A 27182-nucleotide genomic window follows, 5' to 3' on the forward strand; every position below is an offset into this window, starting at 1 on the left:
TTCCCTGTCCAGATGACTTGGATAACTACATGGATAATAAATATGGGAAACTACCAAGTTATAAGTAAACCTTAAGGTTTACTTCCAGGGGCCATAAGACCATGTATTGTATGGCACTGTTTATCCTTCTAAGTTTGAATATAGTATAACTTACCACTGCAGGCATTTTGTAGCCTGGCACCACCCGCCTACGTACTTCCGCTCAATTTTAATTTCCCTAGCAAATGAAATGAAGTAGGCCTACGAGAGTCTGGTAGGACCAGGCTAGGCATTTTGTATACGGTTAAGCAAATAACATTGAAATTATTGAAGACTTTGAGAAGTCTACAAATGGAAAGACTCTCAGACAGGCATATCGAACTTGATTGAAAACTCTGAATGGGGCATATCTATATATCATCCGATGATTTGATGTTATTGCAAAATTGATTCGAACTATTATGAAAATAGGTTAGATATTTCTTAATTGCAAAGAACATTGATCTGGCATTATGAGTGTGTATCATAATTTCTTATTTTTTTTAATCATTATTTTAAACTCCACACTTATGGGGCGACAGGGATACATGCTTAAAGCCTGTCCTAATTACAGTCACATTACAATGTTGAGTAGACCAATCAATCATCTGCGTTGCATTTCGTTCGTAACAATGATCACAATCTCAAACTTCTATTCCCTGTCCAGATGACTTGGATAACTACACTGATAATGAATATGGGAAACTACAAAGTTTTGCAGCGTCTTGGCAGGTGGGATATGAGACTTTTTCACCATGAAAAGGTTCTTACCCACAGATGAAATGCGCCTCATCTCTCAGCGGGACCTCGATCCTCTGTCGGGAAGACCTTTAGCTCCACCTGGTGGTAGTTTCCTCCCCGAGGGAGCATGGACAGGTCAAGTCAATGTTGGTTCATTATTCCCTGGTCAACAGGTGCTGCTTATTTCGTCCTGGAGGTCATCCTCAGGCGGCTCAAACGCAGCATTATATTCAAGCTGGAAACATAGGCTGCGGTCTGGAGAATATCAGGACATATAGTTTCCAGATACTCTTTGTGTATGGGCAGACTGTATGATAAGACTAACCGGTAGGCTACTGATGGAAGGTAACCATACACGCACACAGCATACACTCCACACAGCCAGCCAATGGGAACAAACCATTACATGACTTTGAAAAATTTAAAAACTGGAAAAAGGCATTATTTTGTGAACGGGTGAAGGAACTACTCCCATAAACCATTGCGAACCTTTTCCGACAACTTTTTTTTTTAACTGAAAAAAAAAAAAAGTTTTGCAGCGTGTTGACAGGTGTGGATATGAGACTTTTTCACCATGAAAAGGTTCTTCCCCACGGATGAAATGCGCCTCATCTCTCAGCGGGACCTCGATCCTCTGTCGGGAAGACCTTTAGCTCCACCTGGTGGTAGTTTCCTCCCGAGGGAGCATGGACAGATCAAGTCAATGTTTGTTCACTATTCCCTGGACCCAAGAAACAAAAGGCTGCGGTCTGGAGAATAGATCGTTTAGTTTAGAATAGTTTCCAGATACTCTTTGTGTATGGGTAGACTGTATGATACGACTAACCGATAGGCTACCCAGAGAGGCTGAGTGGGACTACAGCGTGTGACGACCATAAGGCGGACTTAAGCATCACGTAATGGAAAAGAGAATATTTTAACCAATAAGAAACCTGCAACATATAGGAAGTCTGCGAAAGCGAAAGTAGATTCATATTGGTCGACATTTCAACGTTGAGACGAAACTATGGAAGGTAAGCCGTCTTTGTCACAAAACTATCTTAGGACTTTATAACATTTGAGTAGGCCTATACCTTATGAGGCGACTGTATGATATTATGCGTATTGGTTTCATAATAATTTAATAGGATCAGTGTCGTCTGTGTTTTGTTGTAGGGTATATTGGTCGGGCTATACTGTGCTATTGTAATGAAAAATTCTGGTATCTTCACGGTCCGTGTAGGCCTATGTCCACAACAAACACGTCGTATCGCCGCCGACTGGGCGGCGATCAACCACGATTTTCATGGAAGGCCATTAGAGCAAATAAAGTCTTAGAAATGTCGCGTTAACACGACCAAACTCTGTGTTAACACATCATATTTAGATTTGACATGTTAACATGTCCGGCAGTGGCGTAGCCAGAAATGTCCATATGGGTGGGCACAGAAAAAACAGGCGGGCAAAGCCAATTTGATTGAACATACGATAGGCCCAGATTAGATGCACCATACAAACATTAGCCTAATCAAATGCATGTTATATTTATGACATAAAGGTGGAATTTATTAAAGGCATGAGATCACAGCTGACAAATTACGCGGAAACATTTTAAACTTTCGCAAAACTGCATTAACCCATGATTGGGCAGATTGGGCGGGTACATACAATTTGGGCTGGCTTTGAAAATAATTATTTTTTACAAAAATCAATCAATACCAATATACGTGAGGTTCAGTTGACGTTTCGATTCAACCGAATAACGTTAGTATTAGGAAAGGGAGATGGGCACCTGTCCAATAGTAATTAGGGGCGAGGGAGGGCCATCAGACCTGTCACTCAAACCTCTGCACCAGTCGGAGAGTCGGAGATTTGATTCGTGATGTATTAGTGGAGCTGGCGCGGACTTTACATAGTTCTCCGGTTTATGTCCGTTAAGTTAAGATGATTTCAAGTTGAAGTTCTAAAATCGTTTAATGCATGCCTATTTTGAGGGTGATTTTATTTCAGCTCATGTTCCAAACATACTGTGGCGAGCAGCAGCACGGGAAGGATGAGACAGGAGCCCATGTTTAAGAAATTATGCAGTTCTGCGCCCCATACACCCCATACGCCCGACAACAGAACTGCCTTTATTATCACCCGCGACATAACAGAAACATGGCACACCTTACCAACACCAACAACACTCTCACTAACGGTCACGATCACACTACACATCACACAACAATGGAACACCACACAATTCCCCCCCCCCCCCACCACAACAACCAACCACAAGGCAAAATAGTTGAACCCCCAGAATCCCTTGTGGCACAACCCGGAAAGGGCGTCCACGCCCGTGGTTGCCACAATATAATGATATAATGATAATATAATCTTTCTTTTTTTTCTTTTTGTCTTTTTTCCAGACCGAGACAATAAAACTCGCTCCGCAGGGCAGGATCTGTCCGATGAGCAGGCGACCAACTCCCTGGAGATGAGTGGGTTGACACGCCTAAGACCACCAGGAGAGTCCACAGCACAGGACCCGCTGAGAGGTATGAAGGGCCTGGAGGACCTACCGGTCGAGACTCGTCAGTTATTCTATATATATAGTAACGTACTTCACCCACACACACAGGGGCGTCGTAGTGGGGGGGGGGAGGGGATACCCAGGGCCCCAATGGAGGGAGGGCCCTCAACAACAGATGAAAAGTTTTTTTTTTTTTTTTGCAATTTCTTATTAGTAAATAGTATTGCAAAATAGTATTGCAAGTAACTTGGGCAAAAAAAATGGTGGTCGCTGTCACCTCTTACAGAAGGCACAAAATGGTAAACAGTAATGTGGTGGAGTGATGGAGTGGTGGTGGAGTGAAATTAGTGATGCAAATTAAATTTGCATCACGATAATCTCGTCTTTCCCCAAGAAAGGGAAATCAGGGTCACATAAAAGAAGATAAACTAGCAAAGAGAAAAAAAGCAAACTAAGGGCAGCAGCTGTTACCCTGAGGCTGAGTGGGGTAGTCCTACCCAGAGAGTGGGGTAGTCCTACCCAGAGAGGCTGATGGGGTAGTCCTACCCAGAGAGGATGAGTTGGGTAGGCTACAGCATGTCACCACAATAAGTCGGTCTTATAAACCTTTTTGTCCGCATTCGGTGTGCGCAGAGTGTGTGACCACGAAACACGTCATCATGGTAAAGAGAATAACCCAACCAATAAGAAACCTGCAAAATCAAGGAAGTCTGTGAAAGCAAAAGTAGATTCATATTGGTCGATATTTCAACGTAGACTACGTTGACACAAAACTATGGAAGGTCAGCCGTCTTTGTTGTAAAACTTCTACAAAATCTTAGGACTTTGTAACATTTTAGTATACCTTATGAGGCTACTGTATGATATTATGTGCGCCATGGGCATCAGTTTGGTTTGAAATGGGGTGCTGGGGACAGAGACGCATTCGAAAGTGCATTTTCAGAAGTGCTGGGTACAATGAGGATGCAATCTTTTTTTCTCTTTAATGCAGGTATGGCGGGGCAGAGCCTTTTCCGGATTCCGCCTACGAAAAATACAGCGATCGGGGAACATAGGACCCGGGGAACATGGACGCTCCCAATAAAAGGTATACAAAAAACTGATGTCTGACACGTTTTATGAAGAAAGCGTTTCCAAAAAGCATTGGACATATTCTATGACCCACTATTGTCGCTTTTCCACCGACAGTGGAAAGCTACCAACACAAACAAAGAGGAGCTAGGAAAGCAAATTAACTACATGTTTAAGTTGTGAAGGGGCAAACGTGTGGCTACACACAGCACTACAGATGTCGAAACAGATTGAAAAAGCAAAAGATATTTGTTGCACAGCTGAACGCTGTATCACATCATGAGCTGACTGTTCACAACACAACAATTCACAACACGCATCCATCCAATCTACATCAGGCATTCTGACCAAAACTCATGCACGCCCCACCACAGTTATTCCACTAATTACTCCACTATCGTCATCTCCGCTACCCAACACTGTACGAACGCAAACCGTGGATAAGTTAGGCTACTTGGTGGCTATATGGCTAACTTAAATCGAGTTAAAACAGCCGACAAAAAAACAGTGCAAAAAAACACAAAACACCTCACCACAGCACCAGCAAATCTTAAGCAATAAATATCGCATCTTACCTTTATTTATGTGGCAGTGGTCTGCAGATGCATCCCGTGGTGCAGCCTGCCACCACATCCATTTAGTTCAACAGGTGATCGCTCTGTGTGTCCATGGTACTACCAACCTGCTCTGGTGCTTTTTACCTTCATGTATTCAGGCTAAAACGACTTGATTGTCTGATGCCTCATCATTGCATCCCAGCCAAAGAGTATCGGTATCAATACCTCATTCATTGTCCAAGCCAGGCTGGCAGCTCATACAAAAATAAGTAAGGGATAATCTATAGAACGCCGGTCATTATCGGGGAAATAAGCCCCGACAGGGCGGACAGGGCGAACCGGACACCGCGCGATGTGAAGGTGTCTCGCCCTGAAGGGGCTTGTTCTCAGGCCCGGCGATTGCCATAGGCAAACTAGGCGATCGTTGGGGGCGCCCAAATGAAACATGTCTATTAAACATGAACATCCTAGGGCGCGCCCCCCCCCCGTCAACAATCCCGATCGCGCGCCCCCCCGTCAACAATCCTGATCTCGCGCCCCCCCGTCAACAACCACCCCGCCCCGTCAACAATCCAGATCGCGCCTTTTTTTTGTGTGTCTTTTTATTTGTTATTATTATATGTTATTATATGTTATTATTTGTTAATTAATTTGTTATTACCATTCGTAGTGTTGATCAGCAGAGAAATAGTCCGCCAAAGACGTTGACATTGCTTAGCAACCAAATACGCTGGGGTTGATAAGTTACCGGACTACTTGCGGAGTGATACGAGAGACGTGAATCAGAGCCACTTTCCTTGACAGCGGTCATTATGCAACGGTCAATTATCGAAAAATAATTCACCACTGCAAGTCCGGAAGGACCATGCAAGTGAACAGCGCATACCACAGCATTGAGAAGAGCCGTGTAATAATCCATAATAATTAAACTCAAGTTTTTTGTCTTTTTAAGTGGTGGGTACAAAATGAATCTTGACGAAAACTGGTGGGGACTCGTCCCCAGCGTCCCCAGCGTAACTGACGCCTATGATGTGCGCATTGGTTTCATGAGAATTGAATACGATCAGTGTCGTCTGGGTGTTTTAAACATTACAGCATAAAGCCAGTGATTTATCTCTCCTTGCCAAAGCTGGTTGGATTGTTTCCACATCGTCCGTTTCTGCAGCGCCACCAACAAGTTTTTAAATTTAAATTGGCTTCTTCGAAACTCATGCTCGGGTGGGTACATTTAATTTGGGCTGGCTTTGAAAATAATTATTTTTTACAAGCATCAATCAATACCAATATACGTGAGGTTGAGTTGACATTTTGATTTATTCCAATAACGTTAGTATTAGTGGTGAGAGATAGGCACTTGTCCAATAGTAATTAGGGGCAAGGGAGGGCCATCATAATTGTCCCTCAAACCTCTGCACCAGAGATTTGATTCATGATGTATTAGTGGAGCTGGCGTGGACTGTACATAGTCTGGTTGATGTTCTTTAAGTTAAGATGATTTCAAGTTGGAGTTCTACCTACATGTAAGATCATTTAATTCATGCCTATTTTGAGGGTGGAGACAATGAAACCCGCTCCGCAGGGCAATTTGATAAATTACTTGATATGTGACAAACATGATACATGATCCAGTCATGGTATATATTTGTGGAATTTTGAACAAACACTGACACAATAATGTTTCAGTGGTGATTGTATTGTATTTCATGACGATGTTTCTATTTGAAGTACTTTGAGTCTTCCTTGTGTATGAAAAGTGCTTTATAAATAAAGTTGCCTTGCCTAATCCGTGGAAGTCGGAGCTTACATTTCAGTATTTTTCAGAATCAAAAAAATAATTGAACGCAATATACAATTTCTATTTATTTGTATTTCAGAATCTGTCTGGAAAAAATCTGCTGGTCAGATGGCGTCAGGCAGCAGCAGACAGGGGAGCTTGTCCGAGTCTAAGCTGTCCGACCCTATGGAATGGGGGTCATCGTTTCCACCTGAAATGTCTGGTAGCACTCATGGTGAGTCCAAGTCTCCTAGTTGTCGAGTTTTTAGTCTACCTGCATAACCCTCTATGTCATGGTTCGCTCACCAGATGAATACGTAGTACATCTTTTTATTTTTTAATTTTATTTTTTATTTGGCCTAGGTCAAAGGTGTGTGGATTCCTGGGATATCTGTTGGGGGTTCTGGGATACAAATTTTAAACCTATGTCTTATTTTGAACATAAGTCAGATGCATGACTTAAAGGTTTCTCGAGTTGTCATGCAGTGACTAAAAAGTAAGAAGAAAGATTGCCAATTCAAAGCAGGTGTAAAAACCTAATGGAGTAATACATAAATAATGGATTTTTTCTTGAAAAAGCTAAGAATCGAGCTGGTTCAGAAGAGACCACTGATATAGTTTTAATTGTTATCCAATGTTTGATCTCCAAACGACTAAATAAACTTGGATAAAACCAAAAATTGTATTTGCATGTCCCACAACCTCTCTAGCAAGCTCAGATTATTTGGACCTCTGTATTTCTAAAGTTCTGCGTACAGTCGTGTTTGTGAGACTATTGTGTAACTAATGAATAGCATGTCCAAGGTAACTATCATGTTGTGTATGATGACTGTAAGCAGCTCCATTATGCCAACAGTAACTTTAGTGATTAACGGCTGATTTGGATGTATTTCAATCAAAGTAGGCTGAACCAAGCAACCTAATGTGGAACCTTAACCTAGGAAATAAATATGAAAAAACATGATAGTTCCTTTTATTGCTCAACTCAATTACAATGTTGGTCAAACTAGCCCACTCACCTCAAAGCCGTATGGCATTAAGGGAGACATCTTCGTCAACATATTTCCTTCATAATTATATGTCATGTTTATATATCTTCCATATATATCTTCCATTAGTGTGTTCTTGACTTCATTTTGCTCGGACCCTGTTAATCACTGCTTGCGGTTATATTTTTTATTATTATTATCATTGCTATAAACTCGTACTGTTAAAATTAGTGTGATAATAACGCATTAACACAATCTTATTTTAATTTGATTAATAATAATTGACGCATTAACGCACATTCTCTTTTTTTGGAGTTATACATTGCTGCTCTCTTGTTTTAATGCCATTTTCCATTTCTCCTGATTTGTCTTTCAGAACTTGGAAGGATTCACTCTAAATTAGTCTACATGTTGTCAGATGACGATGACATCAATCTCCTGCGTTACCTTAGGGAGATGAATGTGTTGAATGACGAGGAGAAGAAGACTGTAGAGGAGAAGATGACCAAAGAAGACAAAGCACGTTGTCTCATTGATACGGTGATGAAGAAAGGGGAGAGAGAAAGTAGCCTGATGGTTGATTATCTGAAGAAGAGGCACCCGGAACTATCGATAGGCAAGTTGTTCTTTGAATTGTTTTTTAAATTATTAACCTTCATTCAGTTATCAATTTGTTAGTACAAAACTATATAATTCTTAAAGGTGACATGGCATGAAAATTTCACTTTATGAGGTTTTCTAACATTAAGTTGAGTTCCCCTAGCCTCCCTTTGGTCCCCAGTAGCTAAAAATTGCGTTATTACTTAATATTGACGTGGAAGTGGAAGAACCAGAGGCGATAATCTCGTCTTTCCCCAAGAAAGGGAAATCAGGGTCACATAAAAGAAGATAAACTAGCAAAGAGAAAAAAAGCAAACTAAGGGCAGCAGCCGTTACCCTGAGGCTGAGTGGGGTAGTCCTACCCAGAGAGTGGGGTAGTCCTACCCAGAGAGGCTGATGGGGTAGTCCTACCCAGAGAGGCTGATGGGGTAGTCCTACCCAGAGAGGATGAGTTGGGTAGGCTACAGCATGTCACCACAATAAGTCGGTCTTATAAACCTTTTTGTCCGCATTCGGTGTGCGCAGAGTGTGCGTACATGTAACACGTCATCATGGTAATGAGAATAACCCAACCAATAAGAAACCTGCAAAATCAAGGAAGTCTGCGAAAGCAAAAGTAGATTCATATTGGTCGATATTTCAACGTAGACTACGTTGACACAAAACTATGGAAGGTCAGCAGTCTTTGTCATAAAACTTCTACAAAATCTTAGGACTTTGTAACATTTTAGTATACCTTAAGAGGCTACTGTATGATATTATGTGCGCCATGGGCGTCAGTTTGGTTTGAAATGTGCTGGGGACAGAGACGCATTCGAAAGTGCATTTTCAGAAGTGCTGGGTACAATGAGGATGCAATCTTTTTTTCTCTTTAATGCAGGTATGGCGGGGCAGAGCCTTTTCCGGATTCCGCCTACGAAAAATACAGCGATCGGGGAACATAGGACCCGGGGAACATGGACGCTCCCAATAAAAGGTATACAAAAAACTGATGTCTGACACGTTTTATGAAGAAAGCGTTTCCAAAAAGCATTGGACATATTCTATGACCCACTATTGTCGCTTTTCCACCGACAGTGGAAAGCTACCAACACAAACAAAGAGGAGCTAGGAAAGCAAATTAACTACATGTTTAAGTTGTGAAGGGGCAAACGTGTGGCTACACACAGCACTACAGATGTCGAAACAGATTGAAAAAGCAAAAGATATTTGTTGCACAGCTGAACGCTGTATCACATCATGAGCTGACTGTTCACAACACAACAATTCACAACACGCATCCATCCAATCTACATCAGGCATTCTGACCAAAACTCATGCACGCCCCACCACAGTTATTCCACTAATTACTCCACTATCGTCATCTCCGCTACCCAACACTGTACGAACGCAAACCGTGGATAAGTTAGGCTACTTGGTGGCTATATGGCTAACTTAAATCGAGTTAAAACAGCCGACAAAAAAACAGTGCAAAAAAACACAAAACACCTCACCACAGCACCAGCAAATCTTAAGCAATAAATATCGCATCTTACCTTTATTTATGTGGCAGTGGTCTGCAGATGCATCCCGTGGTGCAGCCTGCCACCACATCCATTTAGTTCAACAGGTGATCGCTCTGTGTGTCCATGGTACTACCAACCTGCTCTGGTGCTGTTTACCTTCATGTATTCAGGCTAAAACGACTTGATTGTCTGATGCCTCATCATTGCATCCCAGCCAAAGAGTATTGGTATTAATACCTCATTCATTGTCCAAGCCAGGCTGGCAGCTCATACAAAAATAAGTAAGGGATAATCTATAGAACGCCGGTCATTATCGGGGAAATAAGCCCCGACAGGGCGGACAGGGCGAACCGGACACCGCGCGATGTGAAGGTGTCTCGCCCTGAAGGGGCTTGTTCTCAGGCCCGGCGATCGCCATAGGCAAACTAGGCGATCGCCTAGGGCGGCAAAATGTGTTGGGGGCGCCCAAATGAAACATGTCTATTAAACATGAACATCCTAGGGCGCGCCCCCCCCGTTAACAATCCCGATCGCGCGCCCCCCGTCAACAATCCCGATCGCGCGCCCCCCCGTCAACAATCCCGATCGCGCGCCCCCCCGTCAACAATCCTGATCTCGCGCCCCCCCATCAACAACCACCCCGCCCCGTCAACAATCCCGATCGCGCCTTTTTTTTGTGTGTCTTTTTACAATTCATTTGTTATTACCATTCGTAGTGTTGATCAGCAGAGAAATAGTCCGCCAAAGACGTTGACGTTGCTTAGCAACCAAATACGCTGGGGTTGATAAGTTACCGGACTACTTGCGGAGTGATACGAGAGACGTGAATCAGAGCCACTTTCCTTGACAGCGGTCATTATGCAACGGTCAATTATCGAAAAATAATTCACCACTGCAAGTCGGGAAGGACCATGCAAGTGAACAGCGCATACCACAGCATTGAGAAGAGCCGTGTAATAATCCATAATAATTAAACTCAAGTTTTTTGTCTTTTTAAGTGGTGGGTACAAAATGAATCTTGACGAAAACTGGTGGGGACTCGTCCCCAGCGTCCCCAGCGTAACTGACGCCTATGATGTGCGCATTGGTTTCATGAGAATTGAATACGATCAGTGTCGTCTGGGTGTTTTAAACATTACAGCATAAAGCCAGCGATTTATCTCTCCTTGCCAAAGCTGGTTGGATTGTTTCCACATCGTCCGTTTCTGCAGCGCCACCAACAAGTTTTTAAATTTAAATTGGCTTCTTCGAAACTCAAGCTCGGGCGGGTACATTTAATTTGAGCTGGCTTTGAAAATAATTATTTTTTACAAGCATCAATCAATACCAATATACGTGAGGTTGAGTTGACATTTTGATTTATTCCAATAACGTTAGTATTAGTGGTGAGAGATAGGCACTTGTCCAATAGTAATTAGGGGCGAGGGAGGGCCATCATAATTGTCCCTCAAACCTCTGCACCAGAGATTTGATTCATGATGTATTAGTGGAGCTGGCGTGGACTGTACATAGTCTGGTTGATGTTCTTTAAGTTAAGATGATTTCAAGTTGGAGTTCTACCTACATGTAAGATCATTTAATTCATGCCTATTTTGAGGGTGGAGACAATGAAACCCGCTCCGCAGGGCAATTTGATAAATTACTTGATATGTGACAAACATGATACATGATCCAGTCATGTTATATATTTGTGGAATTTTGAACAAACACTGACACAATAATGTTTCAGTGGTGATTGTATTGTATTTCATGACGATGTTTCTATTTGAAGCACTTTGAGTCTTCCTTGTGTATGAAAAGTGCTTTATAAATAAAGTTGCCTTGCCTAATCCGTGGAAGTCGGAGCTTACATTTCAGTATTTTTCAGAATCAAAAAAATAATTGAACGCAATATACAATTTCTATTTATTTGTATTTCAGAATCTGTCTGGAAAGAATATGCTGGTCAGATGGCGTCAGACAGCAGCAGACAGGGGAGCTTGTCCGAGTCTAAGCTGTCTGACCCTACGGAATGGGGGTCATCGTTTCCACCTGAAATGTCTGGTAGCACGCATGGTGAGTCCAAGTCTCCTAGTTGTCGAGTTTTTAGTCTACCTGCATAACCCTCTATGTCATGGTTCGCTCACCAGATGAATACGTAGTACATCTTTTTATTTTTTATTTTATTTTTTATTTGGCCTAGGTCAAAGGTGTGTGGATTCCTGGGATATCTGTTGGGGGTTCTGGGATACAAATTTTAAACCTATGGCTTATTTTGAACATAAGTCAGATGCATGACTTAAAGGTTTCTCGAGTTGTCATGCAGTGACTAAAAAGTAAGAAGAAAGATTGCCAACTCAAAGCAGGTGTAAAAACCTAGTGGAGTAATACATAATGGATTTTTTTTTTGAAAAAGCTAAAGAATCGAGCTGGTGCAGAAGAGACCACTGATATCGTTTTAATTGTTATCCAATGTTTGATCTCAAAACGACTCTAAATGAACTTGGATAAAACCAAAATTTGTACTTGCATGTCCCACAAACTCTAGCAAGCTCAGATTATTTGGACCTCTGTATTTCTAAAGTCCTGCATACGGTCATGTTTGTAAGACTATTGTGTAAGTAATGAATAGCACGTCCAAGGTAACTATCATGTTGTGTATGATGACTGTAAGCAGCTCCATTATGCCAACGTTAACTTTAGTGATTAACGGCTGATTTGGATGTATTTCAATCAAAGTAGGCTGAACCAAGCAACCTAATGTGGAACCTTAACCTAGGAAATAAATATGAACAAACATGATAGTTCCTTTTATTACTCAACTCAATTACAATGTTGGCCAAACTAGTGTCTGTGTTTGGTACGTCTAGTCTAAACCTGTATGTTGTCTGACCGTATGCCAGTCCCCTAAGATTAGCTTTGATGTCGGGAGCCCTGGCCCCTGGTAGGCAAATAACCTTGATCCTTAGGTTGAGAGGTTCGAATCCTGATAATAATAAAGCATTATCAAAATCTTATTTTAATTTGATTAATAATAATTGACGCATTAACACACATTCTGTTTTTTTGGAGTTATACATTGCTGCTCTCTTGTTTTAATGCCATTTTCCATTTCTCTTGATTTGTCTTTCAGAACTTGGAAGCAGAGCCGGTTCTACCCTGAATTGCTCCCTGTGCAAGACCCCTTCCGAGCGCCCCCCTCCTGGTACGGAATTGCGGGCTTGCGTAATTGTTGACGGAGGGGGGGGTGGTACGGGATTACGGGCTGGCGTGATTGTTGACGGGGGGGGGGCGCTTTAGGATGGGTGCCCTCAACACATTTTATGTGCTGTGTTTTTATGTTCTATGGCAATCGCCGGCCCTGCTTGGAAGGATTCGCTCTAAATTAGTCTAGACATATTGTCGGACGGCGATGACATCAATCTCCTGCATTACCTTAGGGAGATGATGATGATGATGTGTTAAATGATGAGGAGAAGAAGACTGTAGAGGAGAAGATGACCAAAGAAGACAAAGCACATTGTCTCATTTATACGGTGATGAAGAAAGGGGAGAGCGAAAGTAGTCTGATGGTTGATTATCTGAAGAAGAGGCACCCTGAACTATCGATAGGCGAGTTGTTATTTTAATGTATTTTTAAATTATTTTCCAAGGAATTTTTAACCTTCATTCAGTTATCATATTGTTGTTACAAAACTATATAATTCTTAAATGTGTTAGTAACAGGAGGAACTAAAGTCACGTAGGGAACTCAGCTTGGTTATTTGTGGCACTTTGATCAAACACTGAAACAATTTGGTGTTTCAGTGTTTTTTTTTAATTTCAGTATTTTTTGAGTAAAAAATTAATTAATTAATGCCATCTTCAAATTGCGCAAATTGCGCTGGGTAAGTCTCCTAGTTTTAGGAGTAATAAGTAACATAACCTTCCAATCATAGTTCTTTCCTGTCAAAATACATTTCACACACACCAGATAAATAATATATCATATAACAACAATAAGACCACACATCATTTTTTTTTTTACCAAGGTCAAAGGTGTGTGGCTTTCTGGAATATCTGTTGGGGGTTCTGGGATACAAATTTTAAACCTATGGCTTATTTTGAACATAAGTCAGATGCATGACTTAAAGGTTTCTCGAGTTGTCATGCAGTGACTAAAAAGTAAGAAGAAAGATTGCCAACTCAAAGCAGGTGTAAAAACCTAGTGGAGTAATACATAATGGATTTTTTTTTGAAAAAGCTAAAGAATCGAGCTGGTGCAGAAGAGACCACTGATATCGTTTTAATTGTTATCCAATGTTTGATCTCAAAACGACTCTAAATGAACTTGGATAAAACCAAAATTTGTACTTGCATGTCCCACAAACTCTAGCAAGCTCAGATTATTTGGACCTCTGTATTTCTAAAGTCCTGCATACGGTCATGTTTGTAAGACTATTGTGTAAGTAATGAATAGCACGTCCAAGGTAACTATCATGTTGTGTATGATGACTGTAAGCAGCTCCATTATGCCAACGTTAACTTTAGTGATTAACGGATGATTTGGATGTATTTCAATCAAAGTAGGCTGAACCAAGCAACCTAATGTGGAACCTTAACCTAGGAAATAAATATGAACAAACATGATAGTTCCTTTTATTACTCAACTCAATTACAATGTTGGCCAAACTAGTGTCTGTGTTTGGTACGTCTAGTCTAAACCTGTATGTTGTCTGACCGTATGCCAGTCCCCTAAGATTAGCTTTGATGTCGGGAGCCCTGGCCCCTGGTAGGCAAATAACCTTGATCCTTAGGTTGAGAGGTTCGAATCCTGATAATAATAAAGCATTATCAAAATCTTATTTTAATTTGATTAATAATAATTGACGCATTAACACACATTCTGTTTTTTTGGAGTTATACATTGCTGCTCTCTTGTTTTAATGCCATTTTCCATTTCTCTTGATTTGTCTTTCAGAACTTGGAAGCAGGGCCGGTTCTACCCTGAATTGCTCCCTGTGCAAGACCCCTTCCGAGCGCCCCCCTCCTGGTACGGAATTGCGGGCTTGCGTAATTGTTGACGGAGGGGGGGGTGGTACGGGATTACGGGCTGGCGTGATTGTTGACGGGGGGGGGGCGCTTTAGGATGGGTGCCCTCAACACATTTTATGTGCTGTGTTTTTATGTTCTATGGCAATCGCCGGCCCTGCTTGGAAGGATTCGCTCTAAATTAGTCTAGACATATTGTCGGACGGCGATGACATCAATCTCCTGCATTACCTTAGGGAGATGATGATGATGATGTGTTAAATGATGAGGAGAAGAAGACTGTAGAGGAGAAGATGACCAAAGAAGACAAAGCACATTGTCTCATTTATACGGTGATGAAGAAAGGGGAGAGCGAAAGTAGTCTGATGGTTGATTATCTGAAGAAGAGGCACCCTGAACTATCGATAGGCGAGTTGTTATTTTAATGTATTTTTAAATTATTTTCCAAGGAATTTTTAACCTTCATTCAGTTATCATATTGTTGTTACAAAACTATATAATTCTTAAATGTGTTAGTAACAGGAGGAACTAAAGTCACGTAGGGAACTCAGCTTGGTTATTTGTGGCACTTTGATCAAACACTGAAACAATTTGGTGTTTCAGTGTTTTTTTTAAATTTCAGTATTTTTTGAGTAAAAAATTAATTAATTAATGCCATCTTCAAATTGCGCAAATTGCGCTGGGTAAGTCTCCTAGTTTTAGGAGTAATAAGTAACATAACCTTCCAATCATAGTTCTTTCCTGTCAAAATACATTTCACACACACCAGATAAATAATATATCATATAACAACAATAAGACCACACATCATTTTTTTTTTTACCAAGGTCAAAGGTGTGTGGCTTTCTGGAATATCTGTTGGGGATTCTGGGATACAAATTTTAAACCACTGGCTTGTTTCAAACATACATCATACGCAGGACTTAAATCTTTTTCTAGTTGTCATACAGTGATTCAAAAGTTTGATGAACAAGGATTGCCAACTCAAAGGCAGTTGCACGACTTTGTAGAAGAACTTCCATAGAGAGAAGTAGTGAGTATTTGTCCTGAGTAAATAAAAATGCAATGCCATTGGTGAGTTCTTTTGGTTTGTCTTTCAGAACTTGTACAGAATCTTTCAAAGAAGAAGTACATTCTGAAGAAGAAAATTCGTCTGCCACACAAAATGCCCAAAAGCGACAGCACGCTGGGTGAGTTCAAGTCTCCTAGTTTTAGGAGTATAAGTTGACCTGCATAACCCTCTTCATCATAGTACTTCTCTTTCAAAATACATTTCAAGCCCACCAGATGAATAGTATTTCATATTATAACATAATGAGACCTAATTTTATGAATACACTACTTAATTTTTTAAACATTTTAAAACCGTTTTATTTAGCCTAGGTCAAAGGTATGTGGCTTACAAACTCTAAACCTATGGCTCGTTTCAAACATACATCATACGCAGGACTTCTTTTTCTAGTCATACAGTGATTCAAAAGTGAGTTGACCAAGGATTGACCACTCAAAAGCAGGTGTAAAAACTAAAAGGAGTCATAATTACTGCCGTAATGGATTATTTCTGTGAAAAAGTATCCGCTTAAGAAAGAAGGTGGTTTAAAAGAGCAGCAGATACACTAGCTAACTATTGAGGAGCATGACAGTGTGAAGGTTATCTGGTCCAGCCCACCCATGTGTTGTTCTCTAACCTGGTATTCCACATGCAAGTGAAATAGTCACGCAAACAAACCTATTGAACCGTGTTCCTGAAGACAAAATCCCAATGTTTCCTGTTCCAAAGCACAAATTTGATTTAATGATATTTCATTTGGGTTCTGCTTCGGCAGCAAGAGGAAGCCAGCCTGGGGTTGTCCAACTTAATTTGTCAGGCAAAGATAGGTCATGCAATTTTACACTTGTGTGTGGGAAATGTAGTTTTCAATAAAGTGACATGATTTCAAAAGGCAGGACAAGTAGCCATCAGGGTTTCCAACAGCATTTGACACTCTATTCTTGTTCCAGGTGCTATTTTGAATAATTGTGTTTAAATAATATTTGAATGTCTATCGCACAAACAAGCCCATTCATTATTGTGCTTGAAAAGTGTTGAAAAAAGTTGAAAAAAGAAATTAATTCCATTTGCTAATTCTCTTGATTTTTCTTTCAGAACTTGAACCGAATATACCGTTCTATAATACGCCATGCATTAGTGGACAGGGGGGCCGTACTGGTGAGCTGTCCTCGTATCTGCCCCACAAAATGCCTCCTGACGGGATGCGTCAGTTGAAGTCGGGTGAGTTGAAGTCTCCCTAGTTTCAGTAAGTCGACCTGCATAATCCTCTCTATTTCAGTCTATTTCATAGTACTTCCCTTTCAAAATACATTTCACATCACCAGATAAATAATAAAGGACTGGTTACCCAGGGCCCCAATGGGGGGAGGGCCCTCAAAGCCTGAGATGAAAAGTTGTTTTTTGTTGTGACTAAACTTTGTAAAAAAAAAAATAGTGGTGGCTCACTGTCAGCCCTTACAGAAGGCACAAAATGGTTTATTCCACCGCTGTGCGTGAATTCCCCAAAACAGTAACGGGTTAGGGTTGAGTGACTGATTGAGTGACTGCTAATGATGGAGTGCTAATTTGCATCACGATAAGTCACGTCTTTCCCCAAGAAAGGTCTTAATCTGAACCACATGTTGCATGTCTGCATTCGGTGTGCATACACGAAACACGTGATGGAAAAGAGAATAATCTAACCAATAAGAAACCTGCATGATAAATGAAGTCTGTTAAAAACTAAAGTAGATTCATATTGGTCGATATTGCAACGTTGACACGAAACTATGGAAGGCAGGGCCGCGGGAAGTCAGAGCCTATAGGCCTATTTAAAATACATTTAAAAAATGAATAAATATATTGAGATTCACTACTTTATTGTCATATACACGCTATAACAAAGCAATAGATCGCAATAGTTCACTTCACAATAACGCTATAACAAAGCAATAGATTGCAATAGTGGTCAGCTGGCATGAACCTGACTCTGAGTCACTGCACCCATCTACGTTTGTCACACGCGACTCTATTAGCTCCAAAATCCTTTTACGCACACCCCAAGGAAATAATCTCTGACTATTTGAACGTTATTGAACAGAGCGACTGAACGAGCGATATGCAGAGGTGGAATCAAATGAAGACGACGCGTGCGAGGAAGACAAGTCACACGGAAGCAGGGTGGGAGTGAGGGAGGGAGCCCGGCGGCACTCAGAATAAAGGGGGTTTTGATCAGGAGTTTCTACGGGATAATTGTCAGGATCTGCTGTTTGGAAAATGACTGACAAAAGATAGAATATGACAGTGGAATTGATTGAGGAAACATGAATATGTGTCAAACATCCGTCAAACAAAGAAATGCAATATTTATGGATTCATGAGGAGTGTTTATTTCTCTCGAGACACACACACACCGCATATACAAACTCTCTCCCCCCCACTCTCTTTCTCTCTCTCTCGCTCTCTCTCTCTCTCTCTCTCACTCACTCACTCACTCACTCACTCACTCACTCACTCACTCACTCACTCACTCACTCACTCACTCACACACACACACACATGTCCTTACTCTTTAGCGTTTCCCATGCCGTCAACCACCTCACCATGCTATTCTAACACACGGATTAACATGTAAAAAAGGCGATTAACAAGCTCCAAAATCCTTTTACACACACCACACTATTTGAACGTTATTGAACAGTTCTCCACATCCATTACGAACACAGAAAAAGAGCAGCAACACAGCAAAGAACACACACACAAAATAATACAAAAACATAGTGTGACGTTAAACTGCATGAATAGATGTAAAGTGTAAAAGTGAAAGTGCGCGGTGGCACCATGCTCTTACTTAGAGCTGCAGGCCGAGTGCCCTGGTTACAGCAGGTGTCCAAATGTCGAGGTGCGCTCTGGGGTCATGGAGATAATGTCTCTCATGAGGGGACGAATGTCCAGGGAGTTCAGAATGTCAGTGTGGGCATGCATCAGCGAAAGGTGTGTGAGTCTTTTCTGGGTCATGGTGCTGCGTACCCATGTCTTCAAAAGACGCAAGGCGGAGAAAGTGCACTCGGATGAGACCACGGAGATGGGTAGGCACAGACATAACTCTGCTCTCCGTTGTCGTAGTTGCGGCACTAGTGTTCTTCTTCACTGGTGGTGGTTTTCCAAAAAAATCTGAAATGCGTTTTTGTGCCATATTTCCGTGTCATTCGATTTATAGATGGGGCTAGGCCATTACATGGAACGAGCGGGAAACCTTTACCCTGTGACCTATAGCCTCCCTGACGTTGACAACGTAGGCTAACTTCCGTGAACCTGTGTTGATTAGGCCTCAAAATAATTAAATTAAAATCCAAAATACACGTAATAGCCTACGTGTGTCAAAATAATTTCCCAAAATATTCATAAGGAATTTATAAATTGTGCAAAATATTTTTTATACTTTTTTCTTTTTTTTCCTCCCTCTCGCTGCAGGGGGTGCTGCAGCACCCCCACTTCCCGCGGCCCTGATGGAAGGTAAGCCGTCTTTGTCCAAAAAATCTTAGGACTTTGTAACATTTGAGTATACTTTATTAGGCTACTGTATGATATTATATGCGCATTGGTTTCATGAGAATTTAATACGATCAGTGTGGTCTGGGTTTTGGAGGTTTTATGTGTAAATAGGCGTCACTGCCAACTGGTTGTTGCATTCTTATCTAATAGTTTTTTTTTTTTAGAAACATTACAGCATAAAGCCAGCAATTTATCTCCTTGCCAAAGCTTGTTGGATTGTTTCCACATCGTCCGTTTCTGCAGCGCCACCAACAAGCTCTTGTTTACTTGTTTCCTTTGCGGTCAGTGTTGCCAGATTGAGCGGGTACATACAATTTGGGCTGGCTTTGAAAAAAACTGGCGGGATTATTATAATTCTTTTTTCAAACATCAATCAATAAGAGTAGAAATTAGGTTGAATTGACGTTTCGATTCATTCCAATAACGTTAGTATTAAGAGTGGGAGATGGACACCTGTCCAATAGTAATTAGGGGTGAGGGAGGGCCATCAGACTTGTTGTCCCTCAAACCTCTGCACCAGACTTAAGGAGATTTGATTCATGATGTATTAGTGGAGCTGGCGTTGACTGTACATAGTCCGGTTGATGTTCTTTAAGTTAAGATGATTTCAAGTTGAAGTTCTACTTACATGTAAGATCATAATGCATGCCTATCTTCAGGGTGGTTTTATTTTTGGCTCATGTACCAAACGTACACTGTGTGTGTGAATGAAAGAAATTAATGAATGCAATCTTCAAATCAAATTCTCTTGATTTGTCTTTCAGGGTTTGGTGGGAGTTCTCCGGACAGGGGTAGCGGTTGCAGCCAGTGGAGCCTTCCTGGTCCTGTTCTGATGACCTCTTCTCTGCCCCTTGAAATGCCTAAAGCAGACAGCGTGCTGAGTAAGTTTAAGTCTCGAGGGAGTTAGGAGTAATAAGTAACATTACCCTAAAAAAGCGTCCGTATCCGTATTTACCGTAGTAACCGTGCAGTAAAGCGAACGCAATACCGCCCCCGCTGCTCCGATTCTCCGGCCAATCTCACGCTCCATCGTACCCTCACTCGCGAAACAGATTTTTTGAATTAGTTTTTTGCTGAGTAAAAATTTTTTAAATTAATGCCATCTTCAAATTCTCTGGATTTGTCTTTCAGGGTTTGGTGGGAGTTGTCCGGACAGGGGTAGCGGTAGCAGCCAGTGGAGCCCTCCTGGTCTCAGGATGACCTCTTCTCTGTCCCTTCTGCCTAAAGTGAACAGCGTGCTGGGTAAGTTTAAGTCTCCTAGTTTTAGGAGTAATAAGTAACTCTATATCATAGCTCTTTCCTGTCAAAATACATTTCACACACACCAGATAAATAATATATCATATAACAACATAATAAGACCTACTTTTTTAAACAACGTCAAAGATGTGTGGCTTCTGGAATATTTGATGGGGATTCTGGAATACAAATTCTAAAACCATGGCTTACTTCGAACATAAATGATTTGCATGACTATAGTTGTGAATATAAACTATTTCTGGAAGTCGACATTTTCTGGAACCCACAAGAGTCTGTGCATACCATTTGAAAACATAGGGTACATAATATCATATTATAATACAAAAGGCTGTTATAAAAGTAGCACAATGAAGCAGTCTTAACTGGCTGTACTACTAAAAACCCTCCTGGTCTCTGATGCAATCCAACATGCAGATATTATTTGGCTGAGAAAAAAACTTTAATTGATTTAATATGCCTTTCTCTTGATTTGTCTTTCAGAACTTCGAAGGATTCACTCTAAATTAATCAACATTTTGTCGGACTATGATGTCATCATGCTCCTTCGGCACCTTAGGGCGATAAATGTGTTGAGTAACGAGGAGAAGAAGACTGTAGAGGAGAAGACGACCAGAGAAGACAAAGCACGTTGTCTCATTGATACGGTGATGGAGAAAGGGGAGAGAGCAAGTAGGGTGATGGTTGACTATCTGACGAAGAGGCACCCTGAACTATGCTCAACCGTGGGTCTGACCCCAACTCCTGCTCAGATAGGCGAGTTGTTCTTTTAATGTTTTTTTCAATTATTTTCCAAGGAATTATTAACCTTCATTTATTTATCAATTTGTTAGTACAAATCAATATAATTCTTAAATGTGTTAATAACAGGAGGAACTTATGTCATGTAGGGAACTCAGCTTGGTTATTTGTGGCACTTTGATCAAACACTGAAACAATTTGGTTTACCAGAAGTAAACTGAAGTGATTTTTTAAATTACATTATTTTGCTGAGTAAAAAAAATTGATTAATGCCATCTTCAAATTCTCTGGATTTGTATTTCAGGGTTTGGTGGGAGTTGGTCGGACAGGGGTAGCGGTAGCAGCCAGTGGAGCCCTCCTGGTCTGATGACCTCTTCTCAGCCCCTGGAAATGCCTAAAGCGGACAGCGTGCTGGGTAAGTTTAAGTCTCCTAGTTTTAGGAGTAATAAGTAACATCACCCTCTATATCATAGCTCTTTCCTGTCAAAATACATTTCACACACACCAGGGGCCGTATTCACAAAGCTTTTTATCTTACCGCTAGGAGTGCTCCTAACTCGCGCTAAAACATTTTACGTAGGAGTTTTTTCTTAAAAGTTATTCACAAAGCCGCTGAGACCTACTCATACTAAGGATAAATCACTACTAAGAGTAACGCCCCCTAACGCCCCCTTACGTCGATTCTCGTGCACGAGTTTTGAAGCGGTCAGTACGGTGATTGGCTGTTGAGTGCCGGCGGTCTCCGTGAAACTCATTCCCAACTTCCCACAAACGAGCCCACTAAATCAACGAAAAATAAGGAAATAGCCTAGGCTACAAATTAAGTCCTATCAAATAGTTATGGACAGTGCAGTTAGCAGAATACACGCACGATGACAAGTTTGTGCAGACCACGATAATGACGTTGTATGCACGTTAAAAAGAGAGCCAAAGCAAACAATAAAAATACGTAAATTGCATTATATCAAGGAAGTAATTAAAAGCACCATGCAAACTATTATCCAATGAGCATATTTCCAGCACTAAAAGTTTGGGCGTAGCCAGAGATTGTAATTAAGGTGCGCCTGTGAGAGTTTGGGTAGCCTCAAGTTCAGTGATTTACCGGAACGCTATTAGAATAACTGCTGCAAGTGTCCAGTGGAAGCCAGGGTCCGGAGCGATCGATACGACCATCCTGAAAGCAGCCCTGGCTCTCCACTAAATCACTCCACGCTGTACATGAGGGAATGAAATGTATGGATATGACATCATACCATTAAAACATTACATGCCATTACTCTAATGCAAGAATGAAAACTAAAGGTAAGAATTGATTTCAAATGTATGCAAAAAATCCTTAATTTTGATGCGATCTGTCGGAGTTGACGCGCCAGGGTTACCGCGCTAAGACGCGCGTCAACGCGTTAACGCTGAAATGCGATATGCCAGCGGGCCAATTGCTTTACATTAATTGGGGACATTACATTATAACAGGGTCCGCGGGCGGAATTGTTGACGGGGGGGGAGGGGGGAGGTACGGGATTACGGGCTGCCAGAGTTGACGCGCCAGGGTTACCACGCCGAGACGCGCGTTAACGCTGAAATGCGGTATGCCGGCGGGCCAATTTGCACTACATTAATTGGGGACAATACATTATAACAGGGTCCGCGGTCGGAATTGTTAACGGGGGGAGACTTTTCACCAGACTTTTTCGTCATGCACTCATCGTGCAAATGCCTGTGGTGATTTTTCAAGTGCCGGTATAAATAGTTGACAACAGATCTCGGGTCAGTCAGGAACACGGAAGAAACCGCGGCTTTGGCGATCACGAGATCGCGTTGTCTGAAATCGCAATTTCGATCAGAAAACGATAAATCGTAGTGTTGTGTGAGGAAGCAGGTGTCTCAGTTTAAAGAACAGACCAACATATTTTGATAGTTGTTTCACAAGGTGGTCAATATGGTATTTCCCTTCACGAGCTCTCATTCACCGTACGAGACAGACGCTGGTAGCGTGAAGCTGTCTCTGCATCTCAGACATCACTTCCGTGGGCATTTTCCAAAGCCAGTCCTTACGACAAAAAAGCCAGCGGTGGAACGAGATAACAAACGCCGTCACTGTTTACCTGTGTAAGGACATGGTTCCCTTTCAAAATGTCGATAGAAAGGGCTTTAAAGAGATGATCAAAACACTCGATCCCAGGTATGCGTTACCTGCCCGCACACACTTTAGCCAAATTGAGATGCCAAAACTATACGGCAAGGTCCACGACCAAGTGGAGAAAGAAATCTATCCATACTGGAAGTAACTTAAAAAAAAGAAAAGATTTAGCATTTTTTTCTATTGCAGTCAATAAATGTTCTTAAAATACTTCTTCTATACAAAAATAGCTGCCTAACCAGTATTTTACCCCTTCAGAAGCATTTATATCGAAATTAGAATATAAAATGAACATACCGTGATATAATACTGTACCGTCTATGCCTCAAATCATACCGTGATATAAATTTTAGTCCGTACCATACAGCCCTAGGCTGCAGTAAGTCTGGAGCTGTGCTGCCCGGATTCTCAGTGAACACATCCCTCCAGTATCAGTTGACCTCCACCGGCTCCCCATCCGCTCACACATTGACCTCAAGGTCCTGGTCCACACCAACCATCCAGTCCGCTGGCCGTTCAACCGGTCCGACCTCCTCAACCAGTATGGCTCCTATCGCTTGCTCTGCAAACTCAAGAAATTGTGAGAAAATAAATTAACCAGGGAACATTGCTGCTGCCTGGTTGTGGAACACACTCCCTCAGAGAAGTGGACCCAGTGCTGAAGAAAGCCCCGCCCCTTTCTGAGGAATAGTTGCGTCTAGGATCATGACGTGAATCACTTGAGGTCGCTGGGGTCGGCAGTACGCGGGCTGTGAATACCTCGGGGACGGCTTGCAGTCCTAGTTATTATTATTAGGGGTCCTACGGAATCCGTAGGAAACCTATTGTATTCGTTAGTATTATTAGGGGTCCTACGGAATCCGTAGGAAACCTATTGTATTCGTTAGTATTATTATTAGGGGTCCTACGGAATCCGTAGGAAACCTATTGTATTCGTTAGTATTATTAGGGGTCCTACGGAATCCGTAGGAAACCTATTGTATTCGTTAGTATTATTATTATTAGGGGTCCTACGGAATCTCCGTAGGAAACCTATTGTATTCGTTAGTATTATTATTATTATTATTTTTATTCTGACTTTTTGGCTCCAAAAGTTATAAAAATTGGCAGGCTTGTAGAACTCATAAAGTTAGTTAAGGAATCAAAAGATGGGCCAGAAAAACACATAGGTGGCGCTATCACAAGGCCTTGAAGTTCAGGACTTCAACAGGCTGCCATTACCACTAGGAAGGTGCAATGTGTATGAAACTTGGTATACATGCACCATTTGTCATGATGAACAACTTTCACATTGCAACCCATATGGTCAGGCCATTGGGATATAGTGAAGTGACCACAACTTGACCAAACACCCACACATTAACTTCTTTGGTGCTGAAAGTGGGAAAAGCTCCAAACTTGGCACACATGTACCAGGTCACTGTGGGACTATAGGCTGAATAAATAATAGCAATAAGGCAAAAGACGGCCGAGATATGCATTTTAAAGTGAAATACATGCACATGTATACAGCTCTACAACACGTTTAAACAGCTCCAACATTGCATCCAAAACACCTAGGCCCAGCTGTTGAATATGGCTATTAAGAGGAGATTCCATAGTATACCCATGCCAAATTTGAAGACTATATCTGAAAAAACAATCAAAAAACATTCGTTTTAAGTTCTCCCTTCTGAACCATGGCCTCAATACAATGCAGGATGGGCCTTAAAGGGGTACACACGTTATTTCGCAAACATCTGTTTGACAGTGGATTTTGACACAGTAGGCTTTAGTAACATGGTTGGTAATTGTTTTGATATGTTAACTGCCGGAAAACCAGTTTTTAAGGCATACCAATGCATATTACCATACCAACCAAGCTCACCATACCTCCACAAGACTTAGATTTCTCAAAATATACTCCAATCTGCCCTTGGCAGTCTACAGTCATACTGTCGGTCATACCGTCATACTGTCATATTGTCGTTCATACAGTCATACGGTCATACTGTCATACTTTCGTTCATACAGTCATACAGTCATACGGTCATACTGTCGGTTATACAGTCATACTGTTGGTCATACTGTCATACTGTCTGTCATACTGTATGTCATACAGTTGGTCATACTATTATACTGTCGGTCATACTGTCATGTGAGAATGTCAAAATCTCTTCTCACTGTCTCTCCCCTCACATCATATTTAATGTGGTATTTGGACTTCCGGAGCACTAGGGGGCAGAAGGTTAACCCCGCCTTGGCCAGGGAAGTTCCCCTTATTATTGGTATGGCCCAATCAGTCCACCTGGGACTCATTGGCTTATATAAGGGGAGTCTCATTTTGTGGTAGGTGCTTGCTTGACAAGAGGCCAGTACTAGAGCACATGGTATATGTGGAGGCTAGGCTGATGGCTAGGCTGATGGCTAGGCTGATGGCTGTCATACCGTAGGACCCCGTTATTGTTGCTGGCAACTATATTTAGGGGTCCTACGGAATCCGTAGGAAACCTATTGTATTCGTTAGTATTATTATTATTATTATTATTATTATTATTATTATTTTTATCCTGACTTTTTGGCTCCAAAAGTTATAAAAATTGGCAGGCTTGTAGAACTCGTAAAGTTAGTAAAGGAATCAAAAGATGGTCCAGAATAACACATAGGTGGCGCTATAATAAGGCCTTGAAGTTCAGGACTTCAACAGGCTGCCATTACCACTAGGAAGGTGCAATTTGTATGAAACTTGGTATACATGCACCATTTCTCATGATGAACAACTTTCCCATTGCAACCCATATGGTCAGACCATTGGGATATAGTGCAGTGACCACAACTTGACCAAACACTCACACATTAACTGCTTTTGTGGTGAAAGTGGGAAAAGCTCCAAACTTGGCACACATGTACCAGGTCACTGTGGGACTATAGGCTGATTAAATAATAGCAATAAGGCAAAAGACGGCAGAGATATGCATTTTAAAGTGAAATACATGCACATGTATACAGCTCTACAACACGTTTAAACAGCTCCAACATTGAATCCAAAACACGTAGGCTCAGCTGTTGAATGTGGCTATTAAGAGGAGATTCCATAGTATACGCATGCCAAATTTGAAGACTATATCTGAAAAAACAATCAAAAAACATTCGTTTGAAGTTCTCCCTTCTGAACCATGGCCTCACTACAATGCAGGATGGGCCTTAAAGGGGTACACACGTTATTTTGCAAACATCCGTTTGACAGTGGATTTTGACACAGTAGGCTTTAGTAACATGGTTGGTGATTGTTTTGATATGTTAACTGCCGGAAAACCAGTTTTTAAGGCACCATACCTCCACATAGGAAAGACTTATATTTCTCAAAATATACTCCAATCTGCCCTTGGCAGTCTACGGTCATACTGTCGGTCATACTGTCAAACTGTCATATTGTCGTTCATACAGTCATACAGTCATACTTTTGTTCATACAGTCATACGGTCATACTGTCAGTTATACAGTCATACTGTTGGTCATACTGTCATACTGTCTGTCATACTGTCATACTGTCGGTCATAGTGTTGGTCGTACTGTCATACTGTCGGTCATACAGTTGGTCATACAGTCATACAGTTGGTCATACAGTCATACAGTTGGTCATACTGTCATACAGTTGGTCATACTGTCATACTGTCTGTCATACTGTCATGTGAGAATGTCAAAATCTCTTCTCACTGTC

General features: G+C 41.5%; 2 protein-coding genes across 2 annotated transcripts in view; both read left to right on the forward strand.

Moving 5' to 3' along the window:
* Window positions 1–1638: 1638 nt before the first annotated feature.
* LOC311341623 (uncharacterized protein) lies at window positions 1639–9188 on the forward strand (the record flags this gene model as incomplete). Its single annotated transcript, XM_084466434.1, has 6 exons — window positions 1639–1772; window positions 3150–3278; window positions 4245–4340; window positions 6756–6890; window positions 8021–8264; window positions 9125–9188. The coding sequence occupies exons 1-6, from the start codon at window positions 1766–1768 to the stop codon at window positions 9186–9188; spliced, it is 675 nt and encodes a 224-aa protein (XP_084322560.1). The 5' UTR covers window positions 1639–1765.
* Window positions 9189–19268: 10080 nt separating this feature from the next.
* The window catches only part of LOC311341754 (uncharacterized protein), a 29216-nt gene continuing 21302 nt past the window's right edge, over window positions 19269–27182 (forward strand). The window contains exons 1-5 of the mRNA XM_084466551.1: window positions 19269–19305; window positions 20109–20225; window positions 20476–20586; window positions 21085–21357; window positions 21647–21757. Of these exons, the coding sequence (XP_084322677.1) occupies window positions 19299–19305; window positions 20109–20225; window positions 20476–20586; window positions 21085–21357; window positions 21647–21757 (619 nt within the window). The 5' untranslated portion in view covers window positions 19269–19298. The remainder of the gene's footprint in view (window positions 19306–20108; window positions 20226–20475; window positions 20587–21084; window positions 21358–21646; window positions 21758–27182) is intronic.

The sequence above is a fragment of the Micromesistius poutassou genome (genome assembly GCF_964030765.1).
Source record: "Micromesistius poutassou genome assembly, chromosome: 4".
Taxonomy (NCBI): Eukaryota; Metazoa; Chordata; class Actinopteri; order Gadiformes; family Gadidae; genus Micromesistius; species Micromesistius poutassou.